The sequence below is a fragment of the Anabrus simplex genome, chromosome X (genome assembly GCF_040414725.1).
Source record: "Anabrus simplex isolate iqAnaSimp1 chromosome X, ASM4041472v1, whole genome shotgun sequence".
NCBI lineage: Eukaryota > Metazoa > Arthropoda > Insecta > Orthoptera > Tettigoniidae > Anabrus > Anabrus simplex.
The window spans coordinates 101,880,013-101,901,785 of NC_090279.1; the positions used below are offsets into that span (position 1 = coordinate 101,880,013).

Consider the following 21,773-nt stretch of genomic DNA (forward strand, 5'->3'; position numbering starts at 1 on the left):
GATAGCCACTATCTTTTCGGTTCGGGGTTCCAAAGTGACCCATACGGCTTCTCGTGCACCAAAGGGATATTTCTTTCCTGCTATTAGCGCATACCCATCTTGGTAGTTTAATATACTATTATGCAGGATATCCTTTCCAATGATCCCATCTTGTTTCAGATTGAAATCATTGCCTACTAAGTGGAACTCTAGGACCTTTCCTCCTATCGGGATTCGAACTTCCCCCTTCGTGAATACTACGTCTCCACTGATGCCTCTCAGCTGGAGAGTCTCCTTTCGATTCACGAAAACGTTTTTAGGTGTACATTTCTCCTTGAGGAAAGATACGTCACTCCCTGTGTCTATTAAAAATCTAACAGGGTCTCTCCGACCGGCTAAATCAATCAAGATTGAGCCTTCTGTCTTGGATAAATCTGTTGCGATGGGACTTGATACCTCCGGGGTTTTCACTGCTGTCCCTTGCTTGTGACCCCTTGTTAGTTTAACGTGTCCCGGGTATTGAACCAACAGTCTTTGCTATCGTGAGACCATCGCTTACATATTTTACACCGTGTTTTATTAGGACTATTCGGCTTGTCTTGGCTGTTTTGTGTCACACCAGCCTGGACTACCCTCCGACCCTTTCCTTGAGGGCTAACTTGTGCCTCTTGGCTTTGCTTGCCCCTTCCTTGAGGGCTGACTTGAGCCTTTCGGCTTTGCTTGGCGGTACATTGCCACAGTAAATGGCCTTGCCTCCCACAGGCATAACACCGCTTGCGTGCACGTCCACGGTCCTTATCACGTTGTGGACACTCGGGCCTCTTATGACCCACTTCACTGCATTCGTAGCATCGTATGACGGGCTCAGATCGCCCCTTACGATTTCCTGCTCCCTGCGCATGCTGGGATTGTACCTTGGATGGTACTTTCGTGGACCTGACTATCCTTACTTCCCCAGTAGTAGGTTTCTCTTGATCTCTTTAATTTCCTTCTACATTCTCGTTCCTTATGGCCTAGCTTTTTGCAGTATGTGCACTTAGGAGCCTGCATGTCAGACTTGGTTCTTGGCCGTTCGCACTCTTTTGCGATATGGCCCTCTTGCTTACAGTTGAAGCAAGTCACCAGTACATTTCGGGATTTGCCTTGCCTATTTCCCGTTGCCTGACGTCGCCCTAAATTGCCCTTAGAGCTGCCCTTTGTAGGTACTACCTGCCAACTTTCTTTACGAGGGGTTCTAACCGGTTGTGGCTTGTATAGGGCTTCACGCTCTTCCTGAGAGAGCAGTAATGCCACTTCCTGCCTGGCTGTACTTACGGCCTCTTCGAATGTTCTACGATCTCGGTCCTGCACCTTGTGCTGAATCCTCCTATTTCGGAGCCCTTGAGTGAAACCGGCAAAGGCTATCTTAACTATAACTCAAGAAAGACGACAGACTCACAGTGCGAGGATGAAGAAGTTTTGGGAGGATAAGAGAAACAAGAAGAAGAATGCTAACTAATGATTCTACGTGCTCCTTAGAGGGCCTAACGCATATAATAATAATAATAATAATGATAATCATCATCTCTTAATGCAGCTAGATGTGTGATGAATTCTGTACTCAATACAAGTCAGTCCTATGGCCTTTATTTCTTTTACTTGGGCTGATTCTGGCTAGAACTTGGATATGTTCGAAGTCTTTCTTTGCTGCAAATTGCAAGTTCCTTTGATTCACGGATGACTTGTCTTAACACATACTATACCTTTCGGCAGTGCTAACTTAAACTCGCGCTATTCCTTAGTGAACTCTTTGTCCTTACAATTGCACTTGAAAATGCAAGTTTAGGAGGAGGATGAGGTATGTGTTTTGAAGAAAAGAGGGGTGCAACGTTGGTTGAAGGCACAAATTGTTTGACGATCGAGAGTCTATTCCTCCTTTAATTCTAGGTTTTTTTAAAGAATTAATATTGCTGAAGGTTTTCTTATGTATTGTATCACTTTTTGGTCATTTTTTCCTTACAGAAAATTTCTTTTATATCTGTTCACCGTCAATCTAGTCTTAACTGTATTCCTGTCATACATAAATTTCCATTGCGATCTTGTATATCGTTAAAATTAAAGGTGCTACATTTTAGGAAGAAGTATTTTAATCAGATTGTTTTATTGCCTTTCCTCTTTGTCAAGATCATTGTATTGATATTTTGAGACAAAAAAGGACAATAATAATGTTGAAGAAGGAATATAATAAAGAAAGCACAAATGGATATCGCTGTGCAACTAAATTCATATACAGCTTTTCAGTTGAACTAGTGTCCATATTTACTAACTTTCCAGATATGCCTTATTATTTTGGGTTATATTTATTATTATTTGGCGTATGATGAATAATGACAACCTATAACTATTTACACAATCAGTGAAAGATAAGTAAAAAGTAAATACCAATTGACAATCTATACAGTCAAAGCAATTTACAAAGTTTGAAAGAACAAGAAGAAAACACAATATATTTACATCACTATCCACCTATCAACTCTGACAGTTCATATATACACATTGAGTGCGAGTGATGTGAATGTCCAAACCCGCCACCCACTTCACTGCTTCGGGTGTTGCTGAGTTGAGGTCTTCCATGGTGCCAGTGAAAGCACAGAGTGGACATTCCTGCACTACAGGTTTCATTGTTTGATGAACCTCCCCACAGTCACAGTATGGAGAAACTGACTAGCCCCAGGTGTGTAAAGTAGATGCTGTTCTACCTACCCCACATCTCATGCGATTTAGTCTACTCCAGTTGCAGCGTGGCAGATCAAAGCCTGCCAGTTTTGTGGATGGATTATTAATATCCACTATTGCCCGAGGTAGGAATAGAGACCACTCTGTTGACCATGTAGAGGTGGAGTTGAAGTCACCGGATGTTATCTTCACAGCAGTTTTCCAAGCAGGCTGGCGAGATTTAAGGCATGTGCATTTCTGTCCTATATCCTCATCAAAATCAAATCAAATCAAAATCTCTTTATTTGCAAATGAGGTGTCTACCTCGGTGGCAAATGGTACACTAAAATACATTATTGTCAAGCACTAAATATTAAATTAACAAGAAAAGAAAATTTTCCTATAATACAATATTATACAATTTACGCTAACAATGTTTTCTATTAAACACACAGCTCATCCGTAATAAATTTATATTGTTTACAAAATTCTACTTATAATATCTCCTGTACTACTTACAAATATAGTCAACTGATATACAGTATGTGGAATTACTTCAAATGATACTATACAACTGGTATAAGATTAATATTTACATTGCATTTATTTTATTTTTATTTTTTTCTTTTACCCGTTCTGGATTCTAAGTAGCATAACAACCTGCTGCGTCTTAACCAGAGCCCCTTTTGCCACCACTGTTCAGAGTTCCTGAAGGGCCTTCACAGCTACCGTAGCGGTCCCAGGGCCCTCGAAATCCCCACTGTACTTCACCCCTACAGGCAGTCCCCTACTTTGGCTGAACAGGTATATGTTCATTCTTCAGCATTCTGGTCCATAGCTGAAAAAGGGCCTTCTGTCTCCTGATATGTGGAGGTGCTATATTGCTGAGTACAGGTAACCATTGGATCAGTGTAGTACGAAGTGTACCAGTTATGATCCGCATGGTTTGAGGAAGTTGTAAGTCTACTAGCTGTGTGTGAGCCCTGTTCAGCCAGACACCAGAGCAGTATTCTGCTGCAGAATAGATGAAGGCCAAAGATGTTGTCTGTAATGTGTTTCCATCCACTCGCTAAGAAGTTCCAGCCGGCGTTGGAGAATGTTGTTACGACATTTTAGTTTGTTGGCGGTTTTCTGCAGATGATTTTTTGTACATTAGAGACCTATCCAATGTTACTCCTAAGTAACTGGGATTGGCACAGTATTGTAGTTCATTATGGCATAAAGGAAAATTAATGTTATCCTCAACTGATGGGGGTGGGGGATGTCTCTGGCAGTCGTCGACTTTCTCTTCGCGCTGCTTCATGAAATTCTGCTATTACATCACGGCCGAGTCAGTGTTCTGCAATAACAGTAAGGAGTCTACACTTCTCTCCTTTGTGCTCTCGCTTCAGTCCACTACGTCAACCTAGCCCAAGGTTTTCAGGCCTCGTCACTTGACCAAGCAGAGAGCCGACTCATCTTTATTTGATCTAGGCCCTACATTTTCTTTCAGCCCTTGGTTGCCAAAAGCTTATTGGAAATGAGTGTTCTTGTTAGTCCATCCTTTTCAGGGTTCCTATGGTCCATATTTCCCATTCTCATGCATCAAGTTCATGAAGTGACTCCCTACTTCTTCGCCATGCACATATGTCTTCACTAGGCATACAGGCCTAAATCCAATGGTCTGGACTGGTTAGACCATTAGTCTGGATAAAATCACAGGTCATTACAAAAAGTGAGAGACGACAAAATTTTATAAAAATTTACTGCACTGCCTCGCATCCGGCATGACAATTTCTAAATGCGCGTTTTCTTATTTTTATCAAACAGGGTAACCTCTGTGATTAGAGGTGATGCATGCTCTATCCGAGACAATAGGATAATTGGCTAGCCGACAATGACACACTGATTTACGCAGTCCCACTTTCCATTCTTCCAAATTCAATACATAAGAATACTTGTTGAGACGCGATGGTGGATCCCTCGCAAGCATACAGGATCTCTCCTTTCTACTACTTGAAGTACGGTATTGCTCCACATCATTTTTCTATGCTTTTTGTCCTTCATAAATATACCCACCAGGTACGGAAGTGCCAGAATAGGGTCCTTACAGCCAGACTGGCCGTTATTGGTTGCTTGCAGGCACCCTTGACAGTTCAACAAATGTTCAAGAAATCCTTAGCAGATTCTAATGAATACTAGACGTTTTAACCTACGAGTGGTCACTATGAGAGATTTCCTCTCGCCTTAGTTTGTATTGTGAGTTTACTTCTCAGCGATGCAAGGGAGGTGACTGTTCCCTCTTCTAGCTGAGTTGATAACTGTCGAGAGTAAGGCGATTCACACTTGAAGGGTAAGCATCCCCTCCTCTAGTCGAAACAAAGATTTGTTTCAGTTCGTGCGCCCTGTGTAAGAGGTTCTCTCATCGCGCGACCAGTGGCATTGATGTTATGTTAAGTCAATAGGGAAATTTTCTCCTGTTGTAGGTGTTAGTATTTGACTTAAGTAGTGCGTGTAACGTTCTGATATACGAGTCTTCAAAAATTATTAGTTGAGGAAGAATGCTGGGAAATAAATGCGGTTACTAACTCAAATGTTGTACTTTATTCTTGCATTTTTATTGCAACTGTCAGAAAGTTCTATATTAATAACAATGTTATTGGTTTTACGTCCCAATAACTACTTTTTACAGTTTTTGCAAATGCCAAGGTGCGAAAATTTTGTCCCACATAGTTCTTTTACATGCCAGTAAAGGTACGGCTGATATATCTGAGCACCTTCGAATATCACGAGACTGAGCCAGGATCAAACCTGCTCAGGCGGTGAACCATGCCCAGTCGCATGTTCATAAATGTGACGTCTTTCAAATACGTAAATGGCTTCCTATGGCCTCAATTCGAATAACTTATGTGTTTCTGATGAAGCAGCAGAGAGGGCAGCACTGTCTGATATAAAAATGGAAGATCGTTTCTTTTGCGAGACGAGGAGTATTATCGCTTTAAAGGAAATTTTTGCTTTGTTTATGAGAGATTAACAGTGGAGCCCGCACAGAGCAGACCTGCATTCCCATCTTATACATGGACATTTAATGTATTCAAACCGAGCTCATACAAACATGCATCTTAATATTTTGATTATTCATATTGGAGGTACGTTTCTTACTAGGACTATTCGCCCTATTGAATATAGCTGATTGGTATGCGTCTTCCACTCCATTCAGCATGAGTGGGACGTGTGTCTGATAGTGTGTTTGTGACTATGCCATGTAGTAACTGGGTCTCAAAATTTGGTTCTGTTTATGTGCATTGCACTGTATGGTATTTCGCCATCAATTATGTGTATGCTCTCCGTGTCGACGGGAAGCTTCATTCCCGTTGTATGAGGCACGTGACATGATGGTTATGAGTACGGGATTCCTCCGACTCCTTTGTATTATTGTTTGCGTCGTGCACACTGCTGTCTGGTGAATGCGAGACCTGTAGTTCATGACCAGGTGAGTCACCCTATATGAATTGGTGTTCTGTCTTATAAATTGGAGCTACCGCTCCTATTGCCTGCCTTGCTGGCATGTGTGTGTGAACCTGGGTGCGTATGCGTTAGTGAGGGGAGTGGAAAGACGATCTATCCGTCAGTTGTATTTTTGTTTGTGATCTTGTTTCTGTACCTTTTGTTTGTTCTTGGTACACTATTGCTAATTCTATCTTGGTCTCCGTCTCGGGCGCCATGATTGTTTTCTTTTATTCTGTCGGGCTATGCACTTGCCTGTGTTTTCTCCTTTTGATTTAATTCACTTCTTTGGCCCAGAAACATTTCTCTCTCTTGCGTGCTATTATCTAACATTTTGGTTTTACCCTTTTTACCCCCTCCATTATGCATGGAGCCTTTTTTCGATGAGCCATGACTATTGTTGTTGTGTAGATGAGTACAATGAGAGATATGCTGCTAATGAAGTAAATCTCGTAAAAAGAACGACCTAGTTGGGTCGTGTGAGCTGTATAATTACCTGCACACGATGTAACCTGGTTATATGTGAGGCGGCAAGTTTGTGGTAATATTTATTTCTATCATGGAGTGTAAAAACACCGCACTCATGCTATAATGTTCAGACATACATTGAACGAGGTATGCTTATGATACAATCTTTTGCCCTTTTTTAATGTTATTGACATCACAATTTTACCTTTCTGCTTTAATCTTATTTCATCAATAAACCTCCATTTAAATTTTAGTTGGATTTTATTGCTGTAGTTTAGACTGATATCCTTATTCATCAATAATGAGGATCGTTTCCAGCTCAAGGCTGTTCTCTGCTGGTCTTTTCTAGTCGCGGTTCACGCCTAATTTTTCCCTACATGCGCATGATTTTACGTCTAAGAATATCGCCAGGGAAGGGGAAACAGGGTCAAGACGGTTCTCATCGAGAGCACAATTCCTACAAGCAATAGCGTTCCTATCCTCAAGGCACCTATCACTATTGTTGCCTGACACAGGTGACGCATTGAGCTCATCAATACCTTGTCTCTTTTGACTTTCAAGGTCAGAGTTTCCCCCCGGCAAAAACTTCACTATCATTACTCATCTCAGAAATATTCTGACTTTCCATAATATAGGCACTGTTACAGCGGTAGCAAACATAACACACACATATACAGATGGTCATAAGAATTCATAAATAAATTACAACACTCAGGATCAGAATCTGAATCAATGGCTTCATAAGGCTTAACCTAGGGACAATCAGGACTGACCTAACATGCATTTCCAGCTCTAGGCCCTACCTCGTCTGATTCTATTTCGGAGCAGATATCCTAGTCGAGCACACTTCTGCTACCATTTGCAGCGCCCCCCTTCCCTGGCGATATTCTAAGACGTAAAATCATGTGCACGTAGGGAAAAACGAGGCATGAACCGTGACTAGAAAAGGCCAGCAGAGAACAGCCTTGAGCTGGTTTTACATCCCACTAACAAGGCCTACTTTTATGATTTTTGGAGCCAAGACTACTAAGAACATTAAGACAGGCAACAAATTTCGAAGCACATAAACTGCCGATCAAAACGCCTTGAAACTTTTCTGTCTAAAAATTACACCAATCGTGATCTATGGCATTGAAAACGTATGGACTTTCGTAAAAAAGGAAGACCTAAAAGAGATAGAAAGGGTGAAAGCAATTTTCCTTAAAAGAACACAATGCATATCTAAACACACCCTCAAGACTTGTATATGAACTGACGCGAGAACTTTTCTTCATTGTGGACCTACAACATACTATGACTCTATAATCTACAAAACAAAAAATGAAATATAAAAAAAAATCATGAGCTCTAACGTGAATTAAAATAATAAACATTTATTGGAGCCAATGGCCATAAATAAAATGCAATAAATTACATATTGTTAATGAGTGCAAAATGCATATCATGCATGAATGATCTGCCTGTTGATAAACTTAACCGCAATAGGTATTTTATTTGATCCCGTATTGACTGGTCTAAATCTATTAAAGAAACTATTTAAAATGGTTTATGTTCGGTATACCCAGTAGCCGAATACTGCTGCCCAGTATGGCTCAACAGTGCCCATACAAAGAAGATAGATACTCAGTTAAACAATACAATGAGGACTATATCAGGAACCATCCAATCCACACCTTTGGAGTGGTTACCAGTTCTTTCAAATATTCCACCTCCTCATCTCCGAAGACAAATGGCACTGAAGAAAGAATGGGTTAAATGCTGTGACAATCCTCTTCTACCAATACATCAAGACTGCCTACGTGAAGATCTCAGGCTGAAATCTAGGAAACCTTCTTGGTTACTAGGAAAGAGGCTAGTTCAAGATGAATTTCGTACTAACACTGCCTGGCGCTATGGGTGGGCAGCTTCAAACCCTGACAGATTAGGTCTAATTTCGGATCCAGTTATGCAACCTCCTGGTTTCAACTTAACCAGAAAAATCTGGTCATCACTTAATCGGATCAGAACTCAACATGGCAGATGCAACTTCTGGAAACACAAGTGGAAGATTACCAGCGATCCTTATTGCGACTGCTCTGACGTGCCTCAGACCGTTCAACATATCGTCAAAGAGTGCCCACTCCGAAGATTCAGTGGGACAATAAAGGATATCCACGAGGCCAGTGATGAAGCTGTGAGTTGGCTAACAAAACTGGACATTCAGCTTTAGCAGCAATGCAGATATTGATGAGCTCAAATGTATAAATATAGTTTGTTTAATACGTAGTTGTTCTGTGTGTATAGATGAAACTGTTTTTCGTGTAATTGTACATATTTGTTAATAACCAAATTGTAACAATGTATCCTCATGCCATACGAAATATATATATATATATTCGGTCCACTCTGTCAATTTTTATTTATTCTATCATACATGTTTCAGGAACAACATGCATTCCTAGGGAAGGTGGACCCAACATAAACTATTTAGTTTTATAAGTACAGGCCGTGAAAGCATCAATGGCAATATTTAGATAGTTTCCTTAATAGATGATCTGCCTGTATTGCCTCAGTCAGTACAGAATTAAATAAGAATCATTCGTCTCTGTCGTCGTTATCACGCCCTGGAGGCCTTGTAGTGTGACAAAACTTTATAGCGACTAAGTGTATTTTCTTGCACACTGTGTGTTTTTCTATTTAATAAGTTAACTTCAAAGTGGTAACTATAGCAACGATAACTTCATCTTACATAATCACCTTCCTCACAAACGGACCGAAGAGTGCCGGAGACATAAAAACGAAAGAAAAGGCCTGGATGCTTAGTTCATTCACATATGTATGTACCGGTACATAAGAAAGAATTTTTGACATCCACCAATTTAATGTGTTACTAACATTAGCCGAATGTACTATAACCTCCTTCCATCATCCCCTTATATCTGCTCCAAACAAATAAAGATATTCTGTTGTAGCTTATAGGTTATCAAACAACACGTCTAAAGAAGGAAGAAGGCACAACGAAAATACATAAAATCCAGAAGTGTTGCAATCTTACCTTTGAAAAGATTTAAGAACCACCAGAAACAGATTTCCGGCTAACAATACTGCCCAAAAATATAGTCACAAAATGAAAACAGGACGCTTACATAAGAAACGCACGATACACATCCTCCGCGTCAGGCATATAATTTGTTTCCGAGTATTTGTGTATATAGATTTGCTTTGTCTGTCTGTCAATTATTGACCCAAACACTGTCAATGAGTCCTTCTTAGGCATGGCGTCAGCATTGCCAACGACGCATTCTTACGTTGCTTGGAATATTTAATATGTAAAGATTACGGCAGCTGTGCTCGGTAAAACGCTTTCTCTTGAACTCATTCTAAATCAGAGAATATTATGTCATATTTTCTTAGGATTGGATTATGATTCATGGCAGAAGTCTCATCTCATAATGATAATATGTAAAATTACGACTTGTCATCACTGTTTGAGATAGGTTTGGTATCACTGCATGATTTCTCTGTGGCTGTGGCCGTATTGCTAATTCGAAACTCTTTGATTCGAAAGTTTGGTGGGAAAAATCAAGTCACTGAATTACTGAATTAATCCATGTGGTTCTCGTTATTAGGTATTTTGTGAGCCTTACCTACTGTACTGTGAATAATTATGACGTGTGAAAGTGAATTTGATTCTTCGTTGACCGTCGACGAGACCTTACTTTCTCTTGAGCAAAAGAAAGAAACATTGCTGACATACTTGAACATACTCGCAGGATGTAGGCCTGATGAAGAAATCTGTCCTAAGTTCTCGGAAATAGAGGTCTACATGGACCAAGTTAAACAAGATATAGTGATAATGAAAGATCACGTTGTGAAGATGAAGCAAAAGAACGAAGAAATAAAGGTAATATTAAACATTCCTTCCTCATTATTTCTGCACTTGTGGTTAGGGGTGAGATCCACCTAATTAATACAATTTTGTTTACTTAATCACTGTATTATTTATATATATACACACACACACACACACACACATAGATATGCGACTAGTTTCGACCTGAATTGGGGTCATGGTATTTCTTCAGCCCGGCTGTCATGTTATTTGAATGAAACGGAATGCGCACATTTGTGCATATTTAAATAGTTTTCTCCTTGCTGTACTCTATGAGGTATTTCACTCTTTTTGTACAACTGAGTAGATGTTTTGTTGCAAAGTTCACATTTACACTTATCACCTGGCGTATGGAATGACTTGATCATGCATACTTTATGATGGGGACCATTGACCGCGTAACGAGTCACTATATGCCTGAGCTCATAGTTTGCCATCATCCAAGCTCTGTTCATCATGGCTTCAGTGCTGTAAAAATCTTCCCCACCGAGCTCGATAGCTGCAGTCGCTTAAATGCGGCCAGTATCCAGTATTCGGGAGATAGTAGGTTCGAACCACACTGTCGGCAGCCCTGAAAATGGTTTTCCGTGGTTACCCATTTTCACACCAGGCAAATGCTGGGGCTGTACCTTAATTAAGGCCACGGCCACTTCCTTCCCACTTCTAGCCCTTCCCTGTCCCATCGTCGCCATAAGACCTATCTGTGTCGGTGCAACGTAAAGCAACTTGCAAAAAAAAAATCTTCCCAAATACTTGATCTCTCTTTCATACTTCTCTTTTATAGGTATAATTTTTCCTTCCATAGCCCAGAATTTATAACATTATAAGGAAGTTAAAATAATGCAAATCTTACTTGGAATACCTTGTAGAGGAGAGATGTGTTCATTGCGATGTCTAGGAACCCATCATCCCGCCCCCAGAAGAACATTTACTTTTATAACCTAATAAGAGCAGCAGCCGCCATCGGTCATGGCTAGAGTAACTACTCGCATTCTCATTGGTCAACATGAATGGAATGTGACATCATTGAAATCAATGCTGATAGATACATTGTGTTACCAACCCCGGCTGAATAAAAGCACAAAGAAAAAACACCATGTAAAGGAAACAATGTGAAATACACAACAACAGTAATTTAATTTAACACTTACGTTAATATAGAGGCAGATACAGGGCTGCGGCAGCTTTGAGGAATTTTACCAATCGTGTTTCTTCAGGAAACTAGGTGCCTAAGGGCACGTCACGGCTTCTGACAGTCCAGACCAGTGGTCTTGTCCACGGCAAGAATCCTAACCGTCCAGACCAATCGTGTTTCCTCACAAAACTAGGTGCCTAAAGCCACTTTGCGGCTTCTAATCATCCAGAACAATGGTCTTGTCCACGGCAAGAATCCTAACCGTCCAGACCAGTCGTGTTTCCTCATGAAACGAGGTGCCTGAGGCCGCTTTGCGGCTTCTAACTGTTCCAAGGTTTTGGTGGATCAGCAGAGGTGAAAGAAGGTGCGGGCTGGAATGGGTCTAATTACAAAGCCGAAAGAGGCATTAAAATTTCACTGAAGGTTATATTTTCACAAAATACCAAAACTTAACAAGATTTAACAAGGAGTTTTAGACTTCAACCAATTACAACAAGTCAACCAATAACCAACAATAAGGTCCAAGACCAGGAAGGTCAGGATTTAGAAGCAATTTAACATATTTTCACTTGGTGAAATAACAATAAAACAAAAAATCAGGTACAAGTATGATTTTCCAAACTCAAATACAAGTTCAGGGATCTTTACATGTTCTGGGCTTCAAGCCCCAATTTTTACATTCCTTGAGCTATTAGCTCCACTTTACCACGGTACACACTTGATCAAAAGGGCAGAAAACCCCTTCACACAAGGAGCACTTGCTCCCACCTAACACAATCAGGCCTTCTAGAGGCACTTATCAAACTACAAGAAGGAGCCGACCCGCTCTCAATTTTTCAAGCCTATCAAAAGGCCATAAACGGACTTTACTACAAACTGCCCTCAAGGCACACTTACAAAGAAACAGGGGTATCTTGTACCCATTCTGCCGGGCCTTAGTGGACAAATACTAGGTTAATTTAAATGGCCCAAAATGCAAAAGGAATGGAGGCATGAATTAGCACTCCTAAATACACATTTTAAAACCTAAGAGGCACTAGGCCTATTGTACAGGGGCTAATCCCAATCTATGGAAGTGACTTGTATACAAAATAAATTTAACACATTAAGAAGGAAGAGAAAAACGGTTACGAAAACGTAGTCACCTTAAATTCAAAATGAAGGAGAGCTCGAGGGGGTAAAGCACTCTCTATCCCCAAATTACTGTTGAAGATAAATGAAGTTTTACAAGATAGGAAAAGGTTTACATGTTTTGAGTTATAGGGTACATATTAAAGTTTTCGAACCTGCCCCGCGGGTTAAACTGCTGAGCTAGCAAGGAAAAAAGAAAGATGTTAAACGGCCATTACCTTGAAGAGCTGCTGCCCAAAGGAAGAGGCGCTTCCCGCCCCCCTGCTATACTTCCATACACTAAGCTAGATGTTGTTGAAGTGGCAAAGAACCGAGAAAATCAGCAGTTTTTAAACCCTCGTGGAAGATTCGAGACCTTTGATGAATAATAAAGACACACCCACTCAACTTTATTGGGTAGCTAAGAGTTACACATGGAAATTCGAAGAAGAAACCTCTGATAGGTGAAAAATTAATTACAGAAATTACTGATTGGCTAAGTTCAAAACAGGCGGAAAGAAAGCTTAATATTGCCAACCCACAAATGAAAGAAGAAAATTTTGTAAAGACCAAAACTTATAAATACAAAATTTCTTCAACAAAAGTTCCTTCACTTCGCACCAGGGTGCATGATCATAGTTTTTTGGGTAGAGACATCTGTTAGCAAATGTCCACACTTCTTGATCCATAGGAAACAATACACGTTGAAATCCACACAGTATAGACAACTTTGTAATCCCAAAATTTATAGTAGAGACTTCTTCTGAGAAAACTCATGAATTAATACAGTTCTAAAAGTTCACAGTTTCTCCGGTAGGGGAGGATTTATTGGCGGAAGATTTAAATTTGCGGCGTAGAGGTGTACCACCCGGTACAAACCTCCTCCCCCAAATGTCCTTCCAAGGGGTGACACAGAAAGTTTTTTGTGTTTGATCAAAAATTAATCAAAAATTTCTGATTCCTTGTCAATAGATTTGTTAAAGATTCATGGAAGAGTTATTAATGGTTGAAATTGATTTCCAGAGGAATTTTGAAGACGTTACCAAAAGGAAAATTTTCACAGTTTTTTTTATTTTTAAAAGTATATTTGTGGAAATTGTTTAAACACCAGCTTTAGAGATTCTTTGTTGCCGTAACCAGCTAGGTACATGTTGATAATTCTGACTGCCAGACCAGCCGCCGCTCTCAATGTCCAGTAGAGGTCGCTAGGACCCCTCAAGTACCCTGAGATACCTCTCTCCCGCACTATGAGAGGGGTAGCCGTGGTGAAGCATGCCGCAGGTGCGAAGTTGTTTACAGTCCCTGGATAAGCTGGCGGTTAGTGCGCCGCACATGAGCCTTTGCCGGGAGATGGTCTCTGGCGTTCCGTACACAGGGTGACATCACTGGAGTGGAGTGGGCTCGTACCCCACCTCGGTGGCGGTACGGCTCCGTACGGCTGCGGGGACACTGAAACAATAAGATCTCTGCGGCAGAATTTTGTTGACATGTGATTTTAGGGTACTATCTTGTCGGTGAGGCAGAGGGGCCAGCGGCGGGGATTTTTTTTGTTAAAGCCACTGGTATGGTTTAGCAGGAGACGGGAGCTTGGTAATGGCCGTAAGGGAAATGACAGCAGAGTAACCGGAGAGGAAGGTCGCACAGCAACAACTTAGTTCTATGCCAATTAAAATAAATTGGGGCAGAAGGCCTCTGAAAAAGAACAAAATATAACCTTTACACCATTGCAAGGCATTGATGGCTAAGTTAACCAGGATATTACTCAGGTTTAATCTGTGAAAGATGGATCCTAAAGATCCTCTCGGTGGCTGGATAGCTCATTAACAATGTAACCGGCGTAAGAAAATCTAAAATAATGCACGGCCCATAGAATCTGGGGGCAAGCTTGCCCGCGGGAACAAAGTTCTTGACCATCACTTGGTCTCCTATTTTTAAATTGGTGGGCCTCCGTCCACGATCATATCTTTCCCTAACCTTTTCATGAGACACTTTAAGATTGGCCTTAGCGTTCTTCCAGAGATCTCTAATATTATCTGGATCTATTGTCTCAGGTAAAATATCACTAATGGACCAAAGGTTAGTGAGCGGCGTGTTGGGTACTAACTTAAACATCAGTGAAGCTGGAGTGAACTTACAAGATTCATGAGCCGCCGTATTTAAAGCGAAGGCCAACCAATGCAGGGATGTATCCCACCTAGAGTGATCGTCATGATTATAGGCAATAATAGCCGATCTCAGATTACGATTGACCCGTTCAGCCAGAGAAGGTTGAGGATAGTACGCAGAGGTAGTTACATGTGAGATAGATAAATCAGAACAGAATTTACAGATGAGATTGTAGGTGAAAGCTTTAGCATTTTCAGAAACAATTTATTGACACGGACCAAAGGAAGCAAAATTGGAATTTAAACAGGAAATGGTGGACTGAGCGGTAGCCAACTTAGTCGGAAATAGCCAGGAAAATCTTGTAAAACCATCTACACACACAAGGATAAATTTATTGGCATTCCCCTTTCATTGGGGGAAGGGTCCTACATAGTCGATGTACAGACATTCCATGGGGCGCGACGCCTGGTGAGAAGACAATAAGCCTAGCTTAGTGGACATGGTGGGTTTACTAAGCCAACAAGATTTACAAGCCTTTACCAATTCACGGATTTCTCCGTCCATACCCTTCCAAATGAACATCTCTCTGATCTTTTCTCGAGTTTTGAAGATGCCTAAATGCCCCCCTAATGGGGTCTCATGATAGTACTTGAAGATCATAGGCACTAGAACAGCTGGAACCACTACTTTCATCATCTTATCATGCCCCGACGGGCAACATAAAACACCATTCCTCAATACATAAGGGACGCCATGTTCCCCAGAAGAAAGGGTTTCCATGATAGGGGCCAGTGTCGGATCTTCACGTTGATATTTTTCAATATCCCTAAAGAGCATGGGAACATCAGTTAAAATGGCATTAACCTCAAGAAGTATGGACTCGGGAAGTGAAGAACAGTAAGCCTGTTCAGCGGTCTGTACATAATTGGCAAACATACGGCTTAGTCCATCTGTCACAACATTTTCAGTTCCTCTAATGTGCCTGACATCAAACTGGAAGGCAGAAATTCTGATGGCCCAACGGGCTATACGACCAGTATGACGCGGCCTAGCTAGGACCCAGCTTAAGGCTTGGTTATCTGTTTCTAAGTCGAACTTAACGTGTTCCAGATAGAGGCGGACCTTTTCTAGAGCAAATAAGACTGCCAAACCTTCAAGTTCATAAATTGAATACTTGGCTTCTTGAGTCGATAAAGTTCTAGACGCATAGGCGATGGGTCGCCTCCCTAGTTCAGTCTCTTGAAGAAGGACTGCAGCCACCGCCAACGACGATGCGTCGGTTTGGACGATGAATTTCTTCGAAAAATCCGGCATGGCAAGAACAGGGGCATTACACAGAGCTAATTTGAGATCTTCGAAAGCGGCTTGTTGGGAAGGCCCCCACTCAAATTTGACGCCTTTCCTACGAAGTAAGTTCAAGGGCGCCGCTCTATTAGCAAAGTTAGGAATAAATTTCCTGAAGAAATTCACCATACCAATGAATCTGGCAATTTCTTTGATGTCTTTAGGAGGTTTGAAGTCACGGATAGCCTGAGTTCTAGAATGATCTACAGCGACACCATTGGGCGACACAATGTGCCCTGGAAATGACATGGAAGGGTTAGCGAAAGCAACTTTGGACAGCTTAACTGTTAACCCTGCCTTACGAAGGTGATTAAGGACCTCTTTCAGATGATCAAGATGTTCTTCAAAGGTCTCAGAAAATACGACGACATCATCAAGATAATGATATAGATACTCACATTTGATGTCGGAGAAGACCCTGTCTAGCAGTTTTGTAAGCACAGCTGCTCCCGTGGGGAGCCCGAAAGGCACGCGGTTGTATTCGTACAAGTTCCAATCCATGGCAAACGCTGTCAGATGTTGAGATTCTTCAGCCAGAGGTATATGATTATAAGCCTGATTGAGGTCTAAGATGGTGAAGAATTTAGCTTTCCAAAACTCTGAAAAACAAGAGTGAAGGTCGGGAAGGGGCACAGATTGTAACACCACCTTCCGGTTTAAAGTCAATCACAGGCCTGAAGCCACCTTGGGGTTTCGGAACAAGAAAAATAGGTGAAGAATACGCCGACTTAGAGGGTCGAATAATACCATCTTTTAACATTTGATCTAAGATCTCTTTCAGAGCCTTCATTTTAGGTGGAGATAGCCTATAAGGTGGAAACCTAACAGGGATCGAATCCGTAACCTCAATCTTGTATTCGATGAGGTCAGTAACATCAAGAGTATCAGATAACACATCTGGAAACGATTGACACAACCTTCGAATACTGTCAGCCTGCTCCTCAGGTAGATGTCTAAGGTCTAACGACATCTCATCCTGGATAGGCGAAACAGATGAACATGATACAGAACTACATTTTAACAAAGGGATAGTATAATTACTAGCAAATTTGAAAGTGCACGACTTGCTTTGGATGTCGAGCACAAGACCGGAATGAGACATGAAGTCCGCTCCCTATATAATGGGGAAGACAAGTACTTAGCCACAAGCAATTTCATTTTCCAAGTGAATTTAGCAATTTTAATTTTGGCATACAGAAAACCTAAAATTTCTAATGGAGATGAGTTAGCCGAAACATATTGAACCGAAGTCGAACAAAAATCAGAAAGTTTACAAACAGATTTTAATTTAGAATACCATTCAGCTGAAATGATTGAACACACACTCCCAGAATCTAATAGAGCTGTTACAGGTTCATTATTCAATTCAATTTTGAGAAATGGTACCGGTGCGGGGGTATCCACCGCAATCCTAAGACATTCTTTGGGGCCTTCAAATGATAAGTTAGAAGACTGAGTTTTCCCTGAGATTTGGTCGGATTTAACCGGGGCTGAGCCTGAAGAAGTTAAGCACACCGGCTCAGCCGATGCCACTGGTCACTTTTGATTGTTGGTTGAAGTTGCACCCGAAGTTGAGCAGGAGGGAGTGTTATTAGAATTTGGGCAATTCTTGGCAATATGGGAAAAAGCGCCGCATTTAAAACAGCCTCGAGATGACCCTGCTCCATTCTTTGCCCCGTTGGATTTCATCAAAGGGCACTTGTTGCGGAGATGGTCTGCAGACCCACAAGCCTAACATTTGCGGGTTACGATAGTTTGGCGAGGTGGAGGCCGAAGATTACTTAAAGAAGGAGGGGGCTCCCTCGCCACACGTAGTGTGTCAGCATATCTAACATTTGGTAATATTTAGAAAAACTGACAATAAGCTTTAACTTTAGTCAAATAATTGTATAAAGTCATAATATATCGCATAAAATATGCTACCAATTTTAATATAAGGTTTTATGGTGTACACCAAAAATTTTTTAATAGTCATTGTAAGAATATGTTCATTTTTATATATACATATATGTATGTTGTAAGTTATGTTAATATTGTACTTAGGCCTTGTCACTAAGTTTCCTATGGCTGATGATGGCATACAAATAATGCCGAAACCGGTCCCAATGTTTGAAAGGTAATAAATATGTGATGTGTTAATGACCTCACATTGTTTTTGTATTGAAAAGGTGGACATAACTATCCTCAATTTATAGTGTAAATCTAAATTCAATACGGACCAAAATGAAGTTCTTAACTTTAAATATCTAACTCCCTCGGCGGAGAGAGCCATAGCTTCTAATTCGGCAAAAGATTGCGGATGCGACGCAAAACACAAGTATGACCTGTAAGATGGTGAAATTCCTTCCACAATGGCCTGTACAATTTGATCTTCCACGAAATGTAAAGCAAATACACTAGTGCAAAATTTAATATCTTGGATGAAGTCGGCAAGATTTTCATCCAGTCGCTGTACTCTATAATAGTACTTCTGTATTAGAGATGACCTTGCCCTAGCTGGAATGAAGTTTGCTAATAGATGCGCATGGAAATCAATAGAGGACTGATCAGCATGGCTCTTACCATTTTGTCAGAGAGGACACCAATGGAATAGGGATAAATAATCTGCAGAATTTGACACGGAGAAAGAGAAAATACAAGAGCATGATCTTGGAACTCAACTAAAAACCTTAGGAATGAAATAACATCACTGGTGGAGTTAATAGAAAACTTAGAAACACCCCTGAGCAACATTGCTAATGGATGAGGCAAACTACTGAACCCGGGTGACATAGTAGGTAAAGGCCTAAGGGGCGGAGAAGCTGTTTCAAAGGGTGCATTATTCAACACAAAGGGTGGAATGGATGTGCAACAACCGGACTCGGTTTCTAATGGAACAGACGTTTGTTGGACTCCTACAGATTTCCTACTTTCTTCCCCCGTGGGAGAATGCTCCTCGCTAACTATGTTTACCAGAGTGGGTTGGTCAGTTTTGGGGGTTACTGCCCCGTTTAACAATAGGCTAACCTTACTGGACAATTTAGAAAGGTTTTCGAGAACCGCACTAGCCTCCTTCCCTTGAATGTCATTTAACTTCAGAGACAATAGATCAGTAACCCTATTGTAAAAATGGAACAATCTTGCTTGTACACGTTTAAGTTCATTAGGTGATGGATCACCCCCTTCAAAAGAACTAACTAACTACTGATGCTAGCTCAGTAGCATTATCTGTGATCGTGGAGAGAGCGTCATCAATATCTTTTTCCCCTAAGATGGGTATACTAATCGGCAAATCAAGCGAATCTTTAAGCTTGGTGGTATCGGCCGCAACCGTGCCTCCAGATTGAACCTTTCTAATAGTTAATTCATAAATTAATTCCTCCTTGCGCAAATAGCCGGGATGGAGGACATCGCGAGGGCCGGACATGATGACAAAAGATTGACGAATTTAGAAAATAAGAAAGAAAATTCCAGCTGTACCGGGCGGTACACTTCCGCTCCGATAATTCAATCATGGCGCCAGTTGAAACTCCTCTACTGGAGGAAGCCGGAACTTCAACTTCCACTTTAATTCTCTGAGTCCTCAGAAGATGTCTCTACTGTAAATTTTGAAGTGTTCTGAACTATGTCAGTTTCGATGTGTATTTATTTGCTCTGTATTAAGAAGTGTGAACATTCTCTTCTAGATGGCACCTCTTAAGAACTACAATTGTGCACCCTAGTGCGAAGTGAGGGAACCTTTTTTTTGAAGAAATTTAGTATTTATAAGTTTGTTCTTTATTAAATTTCTTTCAGCCATTGTTTAAGTTGGCAATGTTAATCCTTTCTTTCCGCCAGTTTCGAAATTGGCCAATCGCAAATTTCTGTAATTAATTTTCCACCAATCCTGGTTTTCTTCTCCAGTTTTGACATGTAATCTTTTGGTCGTCCAATAAAAAGCTTGTGGGCGGGTGTAATCATTCATGAAAAGTCTTGAATGTTCCACGAGGGTATATAAACTGCTGATTTTTGGGTCTCCGCGCCACTTCAGTAACATCTCTCATTGTGTAATTATGTAGCAGGGGGCGGGAAGCGCCTCTTTCTTCGGGCAGCAGTTCAACCATCAGGTAATGGCCGTTTTATAACTTATTTTCTTGCCAGTTCAGCAGTTTAACCCTCGGGGCGGGTTCGAAACTTTCCTCATGTAACCTATATTTAAAATGTAAAAGACACTTGGTATAAATTCTGTCTCTTTAACTACAAATTGGGATAGAGAGTGCCTAACCCTCTCGAGCTCCCCTTTCATTTTGTTTTGAGATGACTACGTTTTTATAACAGTTTCCCTTCTACTTGTAATGTCATAAAATTTTTCAATCGTGTCACCTCCGTAGTATGGGATTAGCCCTTGCAGAAGTGGCCTAGTGCCAAATTGGTTTTAAAGAAATGTGTTAGCAGTGCAGTTACGCCTCCTCTCAAGTTGGTATTTTGGGGGCCATGTAATTGTCCTGTTTCTTTATGGAATAGGCCTCAGTAGGTTGGGTATTTTTACCCCTGTTTTCATGTGTTTGGAGGTCAGCTTGAAGGTGGAGTTTGGTGTGGCCTTTGATAGGCTTGAACTTTGAGAGTGGGTTGCTCTTTCTTAAAGTTGGTTTCTGTGTGCCTCGAGCAGGCTTTACTGAGTAATAGGGAGCAAGTGCTCCTGGGCATGATTGGGGTTTTCTGCCTCTTTGTCAAACCTTGTATTTGGGTAAAGTTGGGCTAATTGCTCGAGAATTGTGTGTCTGGGTCTCGGAGCCCAAATCCTGTAACAATTGTAATTGTAATTTCTTAACTTGTGGATATCCAAATGAGTTCCTGTTGTACTTGTTATTTCTTGACCTTGAAAAGAAAATATAACCTTTGTTAAATTTTAAGTTAACTTTAATTTCGTAAGTTGAGACCTGTTCATCCCAGCACCTTCTTTCACCTCTGCACATCCACCAAACCACGGTAACAAGTGGTAGCAGAGCATGGTTGAATGGGTCTCAAATTAGCCCCTTTTGATGGCTAAACGTTGCTTTGCTTTCGAACTCTAACAATTTTCTCTGTCGCTGGACTTTTCTTTTTCATTTTTCAAAACTGTTAAATTTTAGTCATCATGCCCGGCCCTCGCGATGTCCTCCATCTCAACTATTTGCGCAAGGAGGAGTTGATTTATGAATTAACAATTAGAAATGTGCAATCTGGAGGCACGGTTGCGGTAGACACCAATAAGCTTGATTTGCCCATTTCCATCCCCCCCTTGGGGGAGAAAGAAATTGACGACTCTCTTTCCACGATCACTGATAATGCTACTGAGCTGGCTCTGTGATTACCTTTTTTGAAGAAAATGACCCTTCTCCTAATCAAATTAAACGTGTGCAAGCCAAGTTATTTCATTTTTCTAATAGAGTTAACGATCTGTTTTCTCTGAAGTTGAATGACATTCAGAGGAAGGAAGCTAGTGTTGTTCTTGAAAATCTTTCTGAATTGTCCAGTAAGGTTACCCAATTGTTAACTGGGGAAGTTCCTCCCAAAACTGATCAACCCACTACGGTGAATGTAGGTAGCGAGGAAGTCTCCTAAGGGAGATGCCAATAGGAA

The 21,773-nt window shown here is 41.0% G+C and overlaps 2 protein-coding genes across 16 annotated transcripts in view; one reads left to right on the forward strand and one right to left on the reverse strand.

The window, feature by feature from the left end:
* The window catches only part of LOC136886858 (zinc finger protein 41 homolog), a 348,826-nt gene extending 338,951 nt beyond the window's left edge, over positions 1–9,875 (reverse strand). For 11 of the 15 annotated variants that reach the window (XR_010861834.2, XR_011019112.1, XM_068230980.1 and 8 more), the window contains exon 1: positions 9,662–9,875. Coding sequence is in view for 1 of the 15 variants with exons in the window: in XM_067159718.2 (XP_067015819.2) it covers positions 9,753–9,790 (38 nt within the window). In the remaining 14 variants the exon portion in view is untranslated. The remainder of the gene's footprint in view (positions 1–9,661) is intronic. The other 4 variants (XM_067159712.2, XM_067159710.2, XM_067159714.2 and 1 more) reach the window with 4 other exon arrangements.
* Positions 9,876–10,181: 306 nt separating this feature from the next.
* LOC136886060 (spindle and kinetochore-associated protein 1) overlaps positions 10,182–21,773 on the forward strand; it is a 161,684-nt gene continuing 150,092 nt past the window's right edge. Inside the window, exon 1 of the mRNA XM_067158788.2 lies at positions 10,182–10,510. Within this exon, the coding sequence (XP_067014889.2) occupies positions 10,274–10,510 (237 nt within the window). The 5' untranslated portion in view covers positions 10,182–10,273. The remainder of the gene's footprint in view (positions 10,511–21,773) is intronic.